At 42.8% G+C, this 15686-nt stretch overlaps 1 protein-coding gene and 1 long non-coding RNA gene across 3 annotated transcripts in view; both read left to right on the forward strand.

Annotated features, from left to right (window-relative positions):
• Positions 1-63: 63 nt before the first annotated feature.
• Positions 64-1937, forward strand: LOC146683543 (uncharacterized). The gene is made up of 3 exons (XR_014917377.1): positions 64-265; positions 410-692; positions 820-1937. It is a non-coding gene; the product is annotated as an uncharacterized LOC146683543 (long non-coding RNA).
• A 4715-nt stretch (positions 1938-6652) lies between these two features.
• Positions 6653-15686, forward strand: part of npr1a (natriuretic peptide receptor 1a) — a 33809-nt gene continuing 24775 nt past the window's right edge. For both annotated transcript variants that reach the window (XM_085445253.1, XM_085445254.1), the window contains exons 1-2: positions 6653-7023; positions 10187-10927. In XM_085445253.1, the coding sequence (XP_085301379.1) occupies positions 10219-10927 (709 nt within the window). In that variant the 5' untranslated portion in view covers positions 6653-7023; positions 10187-10218. The remainder of the gene's footprint in view (positions 7024-10186; positions 10928-15686) is intronic.

Consider the following 15686-nt stretch of genomic DNA (forward strand, 5'->3'; position numbering starts at 1 on the left):
GACAACAGGAAGGTGGTGGAGGAGGAGGGAGAGGTGGAGGAGGAGGAGGACGTGGTGAAGGAGGTGGAGGTGGAGAACGACGGCGACAAGGAAGGGGAAGAGCAAGGGCAAGAAGACAGTCAGTCTCGGATGAAATTCGAGCCACTTTAGTTGACCATGTCCTTGTCCATGGGATGACTATGAGGGAGGCTGGGCAACGAGTACAACCAAATTTGAGTCGCTTCACTGTTGCCTCCATCATCAGAACCTTCAGGGAGGAAAACAGGTAGGTGTACTTGCAGTAAGACTGCTTTGTACAGTAACATTTAAGTTACTGAACTTATGTGTCTTGAGTTTCAGTATGTTTCCATTATTTGCCTGTAAAATGAATGTGTGACAGTTACAGTAATGAGTGCTTCTATTTTTGTAGGACACAGAGACGACCACCTGGTGGAGGCAGGTTAAGGCTTTTGTCGGAGGAGCAAGAGAGGGAACTTGTAAACATGGTAATTGCAAATAATGTAATCCGCCTGCAAGAGATTCAAAGGAGAGTGATTGAGGATGATCATCTTTTTCGAGGCATAAATGCCATCAGCCTCTCCACAATTGACCGCATCCTCCGAAAGAATCAATTCCGGATGAAACAGGCATACCGAGTCCCTTTCGAACGAAACTCTGACAGAGTGAAAAACCAACGTGTGGAATATGTTCAGGTATGAGTTTTCATACTGTATAAAGTATTGTGTACCATCACAGCATGGCAGTTTATGCTGCCATTTCAGCACTCTTGAACTGTGGTTCAGGGTACCGATTGACTCTACTGTGTTATGTGTTTTGCAGAGAATCTTTGAGATTGAAGGACGGCCTGTTCCCCATGAAATAATCTTTGTGGATGAGGCAGGTTTTAACCTGACCAAAAGAAGGAAAAGGGGGAGGAACATAATTGGCCATCGGGCTATTGTAAATGTCCCTGGTCAGCGTGGGGGGAATGTCACTATGTGCGCAGCCATCAGCCAACGAGGGGTACTCCACCGCCATGCCGTACTAGGACCCTATAACACTATGCTTCTCCTTGCTTTTCTTGATGGTTTAAGACAACATATGTTCCAGCTGGACTACAGGGAACCCAGCACAGCCAGAGCAGCCTCACTACGTTGTTGTGTGGGATAATGTCAGCTTCCATTGCGCTGCTCTGGTTCGTGACTGGTTTACCAATAACCCAAGGTTTTCTAATATCTTTCTGCCTGCATACTCTCCCTTTCTAAACCCGATAGAGGAGTTATTTTCAGCAAGTGTATGACCGAGAACCTTATGTCCGTGTTCACCTCCTTCAGGCCATGGAAGAGGCCTGCCTAGACATATCAGTAGATGCATGCCAGGGGTGGATCAGGCATGCAACAGGATTTTACCCCCGCTGCCTGGCTGGGGCCAATATAGCCTGTGATGTGGATGAGATTCTCTGGCCTGACCCAGACCAAAGACAAGATGCTGAGGTGGGATAATGTTTCTGGTGTGTGTTGTACTGTATAGTACATGAATGACAATGTGCTACTGTACATACATTGGTTGCGTCTTTTGTGTTTATCATGTGACAAGGGTTTTGAAGGGGAGAACCATAAGCAACCTATTTGTTTTGGAACTATTGTTTTGAATTAATTGTACCAGTGTGCAAAACTCTGTTGTAGCGTGTGTGTGTTTTTGAGGGCTTGTGTTTGATGTCTGAGGGCAAAGTTTGGTTTTTCAGCAGGAGTGAATAGTTTTGGGTGTAGAGCTTCATTTTGACCTGGAAATAGGATGTTTGGGAAATTGAGTGAGATGTTATGGATTTGTGTTTACTGTTGTGAGGATATGAGGCGTAGTTTCAAGAAATGTGTTTTAGCAATCGAGAAAAACTGTAAAAAAAATTAAATGTTGTAAACTGTTTCACCATAAACCTGAAATCTGTGTGAACAGCTGGCCTCCACAATGTATAAAAAAAAAAATTATTTACTGTCAGCTCACGAGCTGTCACAGTTAATGTTACTTTGCCACACCACGTTTTTAGTTTGTTTTTTTTTTTTATAGCACACTGCAACATTCAGACAATAATCTAACACATTGACACAATTCATTAAAAGATGGATTTTCTGCATTTATCTGTTACAGATTCAGTAGAGAAAAGTGCCCCTCAGAGTTCAGTTCATTTCTGCCTGTTTCAGTAAAATACAGTATTACTGGGGAGCAGAAATAAGTGTATTTGCCTCTAACACAGCATGAAAACTGAGTGAAGACGTTTGTGACAGAGTTTTGGTAACGAGCTCACAGCTTTGAGCCAATTATGCACTTGTTCTCAAGACATGTCCCCCTCATAAACCTTTCTAGTAGCAGCTATCACAACCACAACAGGCAGAAGAAGATTTTTTTCTGCGTTAGATTTCATGCAGTTTCCAGTAAATTGTGTACCACAGACTTTAGATCACGCAATTGTGAATTACAAATATTTTCCAAATCCATATGACATAAGGCTGCAAAAATCCTCTTGTCCACACCGTTCAGTCACAAACTGACTCTTCTTCAATAATTCCAGAAGCTTTGTGCCGTTATATAACTCAACTGTGTCCTTCTTCGGCTCCAAGCCACGGTCAGCATCTGACTTCATTTTTTCTGGACTCCACGAACAAAAGATTCCACAAAACCTTTCAGCTGAAAAACTTCATTAACAAACAACATTGGGCTGGTAGCAGCTCTGTGTGAAAAAGATGTGGACTCCTCTGGCTGTCAAAGAAGCTCTTCAGATGCCACTCATATTTTTCTTTGTAGTGTCTCACCTTTTAAAGCAGTTTTTGCTTTAGTGCCTTTTGCATTTTCTGCTATCGTTTGAGTGCTTGATGTGCTTAGGATTGGTTTTGCACAGAAGCAGTGAAATGACTGCACACAGTATGCGAACGTCCAGACGTCACACTGTTCCCGCATTGTGGGCTTTGTTGTTGTGGAGGTGTAATCAGTTTCCTGTGACAAGTGTTCCCTGTGAGATTAATTCTGTGTGATTATATCTCAGCAGACAAAGAATTTCCACAATTTCTATAAATAATAATGGCTTTTATTTCAGGCACTATTTACAGGGTTTAAAAAAACACTAATCCCTTAAAAATAAACAAATGATAAAATAGTCTGCAGAGGTACAAAACCATCACCTGCTGAACAAATCAGATAGCCCATAAGCTGGAGAGGAAATGGTGTGTCACTAATTTAGAAGATCTTCATTTAGCCTGGAAAAAGAGTTAGTTGTTCGAATTCATTCATCTGTTTATGCTCAGTTTGGTTTTCAGATCTCCTCGTTCATCCTCACAGCAGAGTCAGACCTGAGCCTTGGCACAACTTTGTGTACCGACTGGATCCTCCCGCAGATGGCTTCACAAGACATGGCTGCTCATATCAAATTTACCCTCAAGTTTTACCAGCCACTCTGACTCGTTTATGACACTAAAGAACCGTTAACGGTGATTGAGTGCTCCTCTCGACTTGCTGTCTGCTGTCTCCTGTTCCAAGTTTGGATGTTCATATTAAACATGTTTCTACTTCATGCTCCTCCAACCACTGCCAGCATCTTACATTCAGCAAGCTCTGTGCAGGGCCACCTCCTGAATTTTTTCAATGTATGGCCATATGGCGCCACTAAAAATATTGGGGTAGCACACCAATTCGAAACAGCACAGGGGTGTAGCAGGAAACCGTGAGGGTCATACAGGGAGTGCAGAATTATTAGGCAAATGAGTATTTTGTCCACATCATCCTCTTCATGCATGTTGTCTTACTCCAAGATGTATAGGCTCGAAAGCCTACTACCAATATAGCATATTAGGTGATGTGCATCTCTGTAATGAGAAGGGGTGTGGTCTAATGACATCAACACCCTATATCAGGTGTGCATAATTATTAGGCAACGTCCTTTCCTTTGGCAAAATGGGTCAAAAGAAGGACTTGACAGGCTCAGAAAAGTCAAAAATAGTGAGATATCTTGCAGAGGGATGCAGCAGTCTCAAAATTGCAAAGCTTCTGAAGCGTGATCATCGAACAATCAAGCGTTTCATTCAAAATAGTCAACAGGGTCGCAAGAAGCATGTGGAAAAACCAAGGCGCCAAATAACTGCCCATGAACTGAGAAAAGTCAAGCGTGCAGCTGCCAAGATGCCACTTGCCACCAGTTTGGCCATATTTCAGAGCTGCAACATGACTGGAGTGCCCAAAAGCACAAGGTGTGCAATACTCAGAGACATGGCCAAGGTAAGAAAGGCTGAAAGACGACCACCACTGAACAAGACACACAAGCACAAACGTCAAGACTGGGCCAAGAAATATCTCAATACTGGTTTTTCTAAGGTTTTATGGACTGATGAAATGAGAGTGAGTCTTGATGGGCCAGATGGATGGGCCCGTGGCTGGATTGGTAAAGGGCAGAGAGCTCCAGGCCGACTCAGACGCCAGCAAGGTGGAGGTGGAGTACTGGTTTGGGCTGGTATCATCAAAGATGAGCTTGTGGGGCCTTTTCGGGTTGAGGATGGAGTCAAGCTCAACTCCCAGTCCTACTGCCAGTTTCTGGAAGACACCTTCTTCAAGCACTGGTACAGGAAGAAGTCTGCATCCTTCAAGAAAAACATGATTTTCATGCAGGACAATGCTCCATCACACGCGTCCAAGTACTCCACAGCGTGGCTGGCAAGAAAGGGTATAAACGAAGAAAAACTAATGACATGGCCACCTTGTTCACCTGATCTGAACCCCATTGAGAACCTGTGGTCCATCATCAAATGTGAGATTTACAAGGAGGGAAAACAGTACACCTCTCTGAACAGTGTCTGGGAGGCTGTGGTTGCTGCTGCACGCAATGTTGATGGTGAACAGATCAAAACACTGACAGAATCCATGGATGGCAGGCTTTTGAGTGTCCTTGCAAAGAAAGGTGGCTATATTGGTCGCTGATTTGTTTTTGTTTTGTTTTTGAATGTCAGAAATGTATATTTGTGAATGTGGAGATGTTATATTGGTTTCACTGGTAAAAATAAATAAATGAAATGGGTATATATTTGTTTTTTGTTAAGTTGCCTAATAATCATGCACAGTAATAGTCACCTGCACACACAGATATCCCCCTAAAATAGCTCAAACTAAAAACAAACTAAAAACTACTTCCAAAAACATTCAGCTTTGATATTAATGAGTTTTTTGGGTTCATTGAGAACATGGTTGTTGTTCAATAATAAAATTATTCCTCAAAAATACAACTTGCCTAATAATTCTGCACTCCCTGTACAAAGTGACACAATACGAATGGCAAAATAGTATGCAGGAATAAATAACGGTTAATGTTTCAACTCACTGTAGGGTGTCTTCCTCTCTCTCTAACCTCATGTTTATTAAAATAATACCAACATATAACAGCCTTGCTAGGGTGGACCAGTGCCCCCCCCCTCCCCGGCCCCTCCTTGTGGCGACCCTGGCTGTATGATATCACACAGAGAGGATATCCTCACAGTCATCTCATCATAGTTTGTTTACCTGTATGAAGGAAGAAAAAAAAAGATAAAGTTTCTATTTTCAGATCAGCGTTCACTTCATACAGGAATCACAAGATCCCAGTATGAAGCTGAGCCTTCAGCTGTACCAGTTCAGTCCAAACCAACAACCACAAGTCATGTTTTCAGTAGCTTCATGTTGTCTTTTTTTCTCCAGTAGACACAGCACAATATAATACTTACAAGGTTCTGTTGGCAGAGAACAACCAATCAAAAGAGAGGAAGAGGCCGCACTATAACCCAGAATCAGACACAGAAGGATTATTCTGAATACGGAATCATGCAAAGCTTCTCTAACAGAATCAGAAGAATAAAAGGAGGAAACAGCTCACCTTAACTGTATTTACTGACTTCCTTTGGAGTCGACTTGCTGTATTCAAGTGTGACCTTTACAGTCAAATAAGAGAAACATTAATGTGTGTTTTCATTAACAGGAGAGAGTGGGAGGAAGGCAGGACACATGTGAGAAAGAGAGCAAGAGAGTCTGAGTATGAGGGTGGGTGGTGATCATTTCCAGGAAGAGGTACAGAGAGGGAGAGTTTGTGTGTTTCCAAGTGACTTCCTGGTATACCGGGTGTATCCTGTTAAAACACACACACACACACACACACACACACACACACACACACACACACACACACACACACATTCTTTGGTTCTCTATATATGTGTTGTGCGTGAACTTTATGGACAATAACAGACTTGCAGTGTGACGTCATGTGTGGCTGTTAATGAACTTTAATCTAAAATCTCTCCTTGCAAAGAGGTCAAAGGTCAGCAGTGAGTTCAGAGATGCTGGAAGTTTGATGAGAAACTGATCAATCATTTAACTTAACTGATGTTAGATAATTCTATGAAAGTTGAACTTTTACTGAGCGGAAGGCAGAATCACAATCATCTGTCTATAATCCATAATCACCCTCAACCTCAGTCATTTTACTCGGGGTTCAATCTAACTAATCAACTGACTAGTGCCGGTATCCAATCAATAAAACCAACTGACGGACGTTTTGTCATAGCTGCAGACAGCCACCAGGGGGCTCCATATCCACATGCTCACGTCGCAGAGCAGCTTATTTATATAAAGTTTTTGATTAAAAGTAATATTTCAGCCTATCAGGCCTACCTATGCGCAGAGCACGGCGAGGAGGGAGTACTGCGAGCACACATATATAGCCTGTGTCACTTTGGTAACTGAATACACGTAGGTTCAAGCACGCGCTTCAGTTCGCGTTTTCAGGACTGCCCTCTTACCCTCCACACCCCCTCAGTGTGCGCGCACGGCGGGAGGCTGGATTATCACCGGGATGGTTTGTGAGCGCGGAGAAGCGGAAACGCGCCGGCAGCAGCGGGGCGCGAGCCTCCGGTGAGCCTCCGGTGAGACAGAGTTCCCACCGAGTGTTCACGAGGCTTCCTCCTCCGCACGAGCTGCCGCTGAAAACAGCTGGATGTCGTTCTGCGGACACACGGAGATGCGCTGAGCGCCGAACAGGTAAAACAACGTCAGCCGCTCCTCTATTGATGAACTTACACAGGAGAAAGGCGCCGCGAGTTAATAAGCAGTTAGCAGAAAGTTATTTTTAGTTCTTTTCTTAGTCTCTGTCCTGGTTACGCTTTCAAATGAACGAAGACTCTGATTTTCCTTCTTCATTTTAACCGAAGTCTATCTGCCTTCAGACAAAACAGCCCACATTAAGAATACATTCAGTTCAACTTGATTTATACATCGCCAAATCACAACAGCAACAAAACAGTGAAAGCTAGCAACCATTAAGCACTTGGCGACACTGGAAAGGAAAAACTCCCTTTGAACAGAAAGAAACCCCCGGTAGAACCAGGCTGAGGGAAGGGCGATCATCTGAGAGACTGGATGGGCATGAGGGGACAAAATATTCATAATCGATCGCGAGAATGATGCATTTGACATCCACGATATCATTGACTGTTTTACATAACAATAGTATTATTAATAATAATAAAAATGATATGTGAAGCACACAGACGGACACACAGACACTCAATGGTCAGATGGACAGTCACCTCAGAATGAAAGTGAGAAAGTGTATTTTTTTGTATGAGGTTTGATGTGTGCACAGATCCTGATCCTAAAGAAGCTGAAAGTTTAGAAACAGACCTGAGTGCTGACAGCTTTTTGTTCCGTGAGTGATGTGTTTGAGTCTCACTGATGTTGCAACAACACTTATATACAACAATGGCACACACACACAGACCGGGTGGCTGAGTGTGTTTTACCTCCATCTCTGGACAGTAAAGTTTTAATCAGCATCAAAAATCCTGATGTGTTAAAGACACTTCAGCCTGACTGAAGTTGGCCTATACTTCTTCTTCCTGTCAGATTTCCTGCTGCCTTTTTTCACAGCAGCCTGCTGTCAGAGATTTATTCATGCGCTCATATGTGTGGAGAAATGTGGTGATTAAAGTCTGATTTTGTTTCCACATACAGAGAAGCTATGCACGCATTTCAAGACCACACATCATATTACTTTGCGCTACCTCCCACCATTTGGACAGACCCAGAAACACACGCTGCATTTCAAAACTGGGATGTGAGGGCGTTTTGATGGATTCTTGAGTTTAAAGTGGGACCTACATTTTGGTCAACAGCTCAACAACAGGTGTGAGTCATGTAGGCTGAAAGCCGAAGAGACCAGATCATCTGTACTCTAAATGTGTGGAATCATAGGCAAATTAACATCACCATAACAACCATAACCCTTTACTTAAAGAAAATGAAATAAAGGAGATTTCAAAGTTATTAGGGAGAGCCCAATTCTGTTGATCTGGGCGTAGCATTTTCAGTGGGAGAAACATTTTGTCACTCTTGTTCAGCTCGTCAAGAAACTGACCTTACAGCCCATTGTTCACCAGTGGAGTTAGTTTGAGTCATTATGCAAATGTACTGTTTAAAAGATTGGGGAAACCTACAGCTGAGACTGAAGAAGTCACTTGGATGAGTGATGAAACGTTTCTCCCACTAATAAAACTATGTCCAGATGATTGAGCATGCATCAAGAGTTATTAGGGAGTGGTTTTACTCAACCAGCACAGCTGATGAATTTGAATGGTAAGTGGCTCAGGAATGAAGGGTTTGACATCCCTGGTGCAGATACTGGTACTGCATCTGAAGCTTGACGCCAATGCAGAAGCACTCTAATGTCCAGCAGGGTGCAACTGCTTTGGTCTGATTATACAGAAGTCTAGGGGAAAATGAGCCCACTCCTCACTTGATCGCCGAGCTCAGTACACACTTTCCTGATGAGTTCATGATCTCAGTCCCTAGTTTTAAATCCATCCGTCCATCCATCCATTTTCTTTCACCCTGGACTGGCAGACCTGGTTTCAATTCTTACTGAATAAAACATCAGGTACATATTTTGGAGCTTATTTATTCATTCTCCTTGAAATTCAGTCATCCCTGGAGTGCATTTGATGAAAGAGAGCCAATTAAGTCAAATGAAATGATCCGAGCTGTCAAGTTGCTATAATGCGAGTGGACTGATTCCAGTCATGGAGCCACACCACCTGGCTTCAAACTTCACCGTGACCTCAGTTTTGTTTCTCTCTTCTTTGTTCGCTAACTGTTAAAGATGAGAAGACGAGAAAAGGATCCTTCGTTGTTTGGAACAGCTGATGAACTAATGCTGTCACCATTAACATTGTGTTGTCTTTGACCTCTGCTTACCTCATTCCTTGTATTTTATGGGATGAATTAGACCTGTTTTAGTATTTTTAATTCTCTCCTACCTTGTTAAAGTGACTCAACTCAACATTTTCTGCATTTATTTCAAATTAAAAGCCCTGTTAGCTTTGCAGTACAGAAACTGTATGTCCATATGTCAGTGAGGCTTTTATTATGGAAACTAATGGATAAACCGTGCACATCTGCTTCCTCACGCAGGTGTTACCCTATCACAGGACTGTATAAATGAGGTACAGAGAAAGATGACAAAGGAAACCCAGGTAGAGCAGAAAAATGTGAGGAAGAAGCTGATGAAGATGTTCAGATTAACTCTGTGGTCTGTTGAAAGGAGTCACATAGCTCTGCAGCTCTGATCAAAAGGGACTAGGAAGCTGGGGAGGATTTGGAGTTTGATGAAACCTTAACCCTAACATGCAGTCAGACTTCTCCCATGCGTTCGTTTAGCTTTTAAAGAGAACAACTCATTTTATTCAGAGGACCCTGAACTCTGATGTGTTCTCTCTTCACTCTTTAGTTGGCCTTTCCCTCACACCTTACTCTTATCATTCACCTCTGTTCGGTTTTACGGCTCTGTGTTACCAGGAACAGATGGACTGTAAGAGTGTGACTGCTTCACTGACTCTCACAGCAGCAGATTAGATCTAATTGTCACTCACATTACTCATTAATCAAACGGTAAACATGGTCAGGCTGCTGTTTAACAAGCAATTATCTTGGACCGGCCCAGTGGAGGACTTCAGCTTCATGTCTGCAAACACATGGCCACGTGAAGGATGGATAGATCCCACTCAATGATCCCACACGGAAACTCGCACAGACTTTCCAGAATTCCCAGCAGCTTCAAGTTTCAGTAGCTGTTCTGATGAATAAAGGTTTGTTTTGAATTTTCTCTACAGGACACGCTGATTAACACTGTGTTATATTTTCCCCACAGCTCGTCTGACAGGCTATTAACGCCTCTTCATCATGCTGCCCTGGGCCTGTCCCTTGCTCTTCCTGGTCCTTCTTCCTGCCCAATCAGCTGCAACCTCTCTAACTGCTGACAACAGAACGGAGGACCTTCAGGAGGTCACCCTGGCAGCCATCTTGCCTCTGACTAACACTAACTATGCATGGGCATGGCCTCGGGTTGCGCCCGCCATCTACCAGGCATTACAGCAGGTGAACTCTGACCCCTGGTTGCTACCAGGTCTGAAGCTGCGGCTAGTTTATGGCAGCTCAGAGAGCCGCGACGGCTTTTGCTCAGACTCCATAGCGCCGCTTGTAGCCGTCGACCTCAAGCTGTCCCACGACCCCTGGGCCTTCATTGGACCCGGCTGCGACTACTCATCCTCACCTGTTGCCCGCTTTACCACCCACTGGGATGTTCCCATGGTGACAGCTGGTGCCCGAGCAATCGGCTTCAATTTGTACGCTGCGGTCACCAACACGGGCCCCACTCACAAAAAGCTGGGTGAGTTTGGTGTCAGGATCCAGGAGATGTTTGGCTGGCAGCGGCACGCCACGGTCATCTTCAGTGACAACAGGGACGCCAATGATGATCCGCTGTGCTACTTCGCTGTGGAGGGGCTGTATGAGCTGCTGGGCAAACGTAACATCACTGTCCACGACCACGTCATCCAGGGCGACGTCAACTACAAGTCGATGGTCCAGGATATCCGTGACAATGGCCGAGGTCATATTCTTCTTCTGCTGCTTTCATTCCTCATGTTTTAACAGTTGTTGTTGTCCTCATCCCACTGCTTTCTGTTCGTCCTTTTCTCTAAAATTAACTGCGTAAAAGCTACGCTGTTTCTGCTCACTCTTTAAGAGCAGACATCTCAAGGTTACTTATTCTTTTACGTTCTCTCCTTCATGCCATTCCTTTTAGCCGAGGTGATCCATGATCTTGGGGAAGATGGCTTTTCAGCTGCTTTTGTTGCCCAGTTTCAACTCCTCCAGCCTTGCTTCTTTTTCATTTCTTCTTCAGACACTTCAACTGATTTAGCATTATTTTCTTCATTCATTTTGTTCTTTTATTTTCCAGTTTTCCTTTTTGCTTCCTTCCTTAACTGAGTTTTTTTCTTTTCATTCTTTGTTCTTTCATTCTTTCATCAGATGAAAAGCTGTGGTCAGATGCTTCATTTGCTCTCGTGTCACTGATTGTTTTTCCTTCATGACACTCCTCCTTCCTCCTTTCCTTTCCTCCCTGCCTTATTGTTGTTCTCCTTGTTAAATGATGGTTAATTATTCTGAGATTTTTATCCTCACTGGTTAATGACTGACTTCACCTCTGTGTGTTTGGGTGCTCCTACATGTTTGTGAGGAGTAATTTCATTTTAAGACCTTGGAGTGGGGACAGTCCTGTGGGGACCTCCGCGTGACAGTTCAAACGTCATTTTAGAGGAAAATTATATTTTCAGTCTCTAACTTATTAATGGAAATTAGTTCATGAGCGATACATGCAGATCGCTGCTTTGGACTTTGATTTGCAGTCAGCGGTGGTCAGACTGGAAGTGTCAGTCATTTAGCTTAGTCTTCAATCAATGACAAGCGTGTTCATGGTGTTTGGGCAGCATTGGCTGCTGAAGGTGACTGAAACACAGCTGGAGCTGGAAATGCTTTGCATGATATCAGGTTCAGTTTGTGGGTAATGATGTGAGTGAGGGTCTACAAGTACAGAAAACAAATGTGTGTCTGTGTGTGTGTTTGCTGAACACACATGTAAACAATCAGTCTGTAATTTAGTACAGAAGAAGAAGCAGAAGTGAGCCTGTTTGCTGTGTTTCTGCTCCTCGCCGTCAGCACGTTTTTATTGTAAGCATCACTGAAACGCTGCTCTGATGGCGTGAAAATGTTTGCAGTGACCTGCATCGCCCGCTGATGTCACAGTGTGAATTAGATCACGAGATCAGAGCTGTGTGACATGATGACATCATCACAGACACACTATCGTCCTTTAACCAACGCCAGCTGCTGCACCCAGCAACATGGACGTCCTAGTAATTACCTCTGAACCCACACCCACCATTGGACACTACATGGAGAAACATTATGAGCACGCTTGTGTTCATAATGTTTGTGTGTGTGTGTGTGTGTGTGTGTGTGTGTGTGTGTGTGTGTGTGTGTGAGCATTAATCAGTCAGTCCTGTTTTCTTTTCTGCTTCCATTAAAAGCACTTTTGGCTGCAGACAAACCAACATGTGACTTTCTGCCTTTCGCATGTGAAATTCTCAGTATTCACATTTTTTTGTCCACCTTGGGGACTGTGTGGACAGAAGGGGGTTGGGTGGTGGTGGTATTTGTCTTTTTTCTCTAACAGTTGATTATTTTCAGGCTCTGTTATAGCAAGGTGGGGGATGGGGGGTGTTTTTGTTTTTCTCATCCCACATTTATTCTTGATTTCTCTGGAGAAAAAAATAAATTCAGACCATGAAGTTCTCATCAGTTTTTTATCAGGAACCCCAACAATACCCCACAACAGTGTGGGAGTGGTGAGAAAGAAGTATATAAACGACGGATAGCCAACCAAGATTTCACTAAGCACCATCCATGTTGGTTTATTATTTCAGGAAATGACCAGGAGAGAGTGGCATGCTAAGTTATCAGCCAGTGCTAGCTGATAGTCATTTATGAACTGAATCATTGTACATTTGCCAAATTCTGAACACATTTTAATGAACACCATGATTTTAGCTATCCACAATAATTAGTTAACACAGTTTTTTATATGTTGATTTGGGATTTTTTTAGAGACCTGGAATGTAAATATGCCTGTCTTTAAAGGACTTTGGGTCAGCTTCTGTTGTTTAAATGTGGTATGGGCTATAAAGAATTGACATCACAATATTTTTTCATTAAAAAAACTTTCAGTTCAGTGGGATTCAGTGAGGTCAGGTTAATTGGTGATTCTAAATTGCACATAGGCGTGAATGTGAGTGTGAATGATTGGCTGTCTGTGTGTTAGCCCTGTCACTGCGCAATTGCGGAAGAAAATGTATGGATGGATGGTAAGGTTGGGCGATTGGACGAATATCGACCATCAACAATAGGCTGAGTTTTTCACTGATCGTTTTTACTAGAGCTATTTATTTATTTATTTATTTATTTATTTGCCCATGAGTAAGTTAGCTACTAATGTTGGTTGAAGCTAAAAGAAGCAGCCAACGGAAAAAATAATAGGGCTGTTTTAACGGCAGCGTCTTCCAGCTGCGAGCAAATGAACCCTCCTCAGTGTGCGCCCAAATGTAGCGATTCAAACCCAACAATGGTGGGGAGGGAAACAAAAGGAAACTGGCTTCTTTTTTCTACGTGTTGACAGGCTGTTCCAGTGTTTATCCGTCTTACACACTTGACCAAACAGCAAATACAAAATTAAGTAAGTTAGTAAGTAAGTTAAAGTTAAAGTAAGTTGAAAGTTAAAATGTCTCTTAAGCACAAAAATGGTCCAGAGGTCCAGTTCTGGTGAATCCTAACAGACAGCTAGCAGCTCCAGCTGCCTGTGTCACTATCCACCTGTCAGTCAAAGAGGCCACGCACCCAAATAATATTACCCCAAAATAATGGGGTAATGTTTACACATCTCAGTTTTTTGACTTCAGAGAGGTGCTTGCTCTGTCCTTTCTGCTTCTCAAAGGTGCTGCCTGGGTCATGGACTGCTGCTTTGGTATGATGAGATGTGATTTCAGATTTTAGAAGATGAATCCAAGACTGGTTATGAAAGGTGAAAGAGCTACAGAAAGTTGTGTGGGTGTTATTTTTTAATTTAATTTTTTTTATAACAAATTAGGTTTTTTGAGACGTTTGCAACAAAAAGGTTGCGCAAAGCCTTTCTGAGGAAAATGAACTTTGAAGAGTTTATTGAATCTGTCTTTATTTCTATTCCTGCCCAAATCTGTCCCATGAAAGGACACATGTGGGTCTGCTAAGAAGAGGAGGACGTTACCAGCTCTGGGCTGTCCCTAACATCTGCATGCTTAAATCAGTCACCACAGGTCAGATTTCGCACATGAGCAGCAGGATTTGAGACATGACAGGTGCTGTAGTCTTGGACTTTGGCTCCAAACTTCAATTTAATTTTAGTCTTAATTTAGGCATCTCAGTTTTTTCTTAGATTTAAGGTAATTCTGGTTGACTATATATCATAAGATTATAGCAGACTATATCTAAATCTGATTCAGTGACTAAAATCTAAAGTTTGAGGAGTTGTTTTTAGCAGTGAGAGTTGCTCCACATGGTTTACAAATTGATATAATATTTGAAATTTGTCCATATGTCTGCTCTTCTCTTCCTCTCAAGAATTGAGATTTTCATCAAATGACTGCACCTAACCTTACTGTACAAGGAGATTCTTTTTCTGATTGGATTGCATTCAAACTCGTCCCGCCTTTCTACGCAACTTAATTAGCTCTGATTGGATCTTCCATCTCTAGAATCACCCCACAGGGTGCGCAGGAGGTGTGGACTAAGTTTGTGAATGCGATACCTTGAGAATTAAATCTCGGATGAGTTCACATCTCAGTGACCTCAACCTAAAGGTCAAGGGTCAGAGGTCAAGTTTTCTGAAAATCTTGTGAATGTGATAACTCGAGAATTGGGATGGGAATTGATAAGAATTTATCGATTCAGATTCCATTATCGATTCTTTTATCAATCATCTTATCTCATCTTATCTCATTGGCTCCATTTTGAGAGTCACCACCAGCAATAAAGAAATTAGGCTCATGCAAATTAATAGCATGCTGTCGATCAAATGTTTGTGCATGTTTGTTGAGGTTTTTCCCCTCTTTGATATGAGCAGTGTTGTTACTTAAAAAGGCCATTATTACTCATATTACACAGAACACCTTTCTTAAAACTAATGCAGTATGTTACTTAATTCAATTCAATTCAATTTTATTTATATAGCGCCAAATCACAACATAAGTCGCCTCAAGGCGCTTCATAGATACAGAGAAAAACCCAACAATCATATGACCCCCTATGAGCAAGCACTTTGGCGACAGTGGGAAGGAAAAACTCCCTTTTAACAGGAAGAAACCTCCGGCAGAACCAGACTCAGGGAGGGGCGGGGCCATCTGCTGCGACCGGTTGGGGTGAGAGAAGGAAGACAGGATAAAAGACATGCTGTGGAAGAGAGACAGAGGTTAATAACAGATATTATTCAATGCAGAGAGGTCTATTAACACATAGTGAGTGAGAAAGGTGATTGGAAAGGAAAAACTCAATGCATCATGGGTAGGGATGGGTATCGTTTAGGTTTTATCCGATACCGGTGCCAAATCGGTACTTTTGAAACGGTGCCGGTGCTCAAACGGTGCTCAAACCGGTGCTTAAAGAATGGAGAACACAAAATTGGTCCAAAAACCTCTCATGTTCAGCTGTTTTTTGTAAAAATATAACAATGTTAGCCTTTTCTGCAGCTATGGGGCATATATGGTATCACTCTTGGCTGG

Source organism: Copadichromis virginalis, linkage group LG22, assembly GCF_057382275.1.
Source record: "Copadichromis virginalis isolate Kocher_CV1m ecotype Utaka linkage group LG22, C_Virginalis_male_GT1.1, whole genome shotgun sequence".
In the NCBI taxonomy this organism is placed as follows: domain Eukaryota; kingdom Metazoa; phylum Chordata; class Actinopteri; order Cichliformes; family Cichlidae; genus Copadichromis; species Copadichromis virginalis.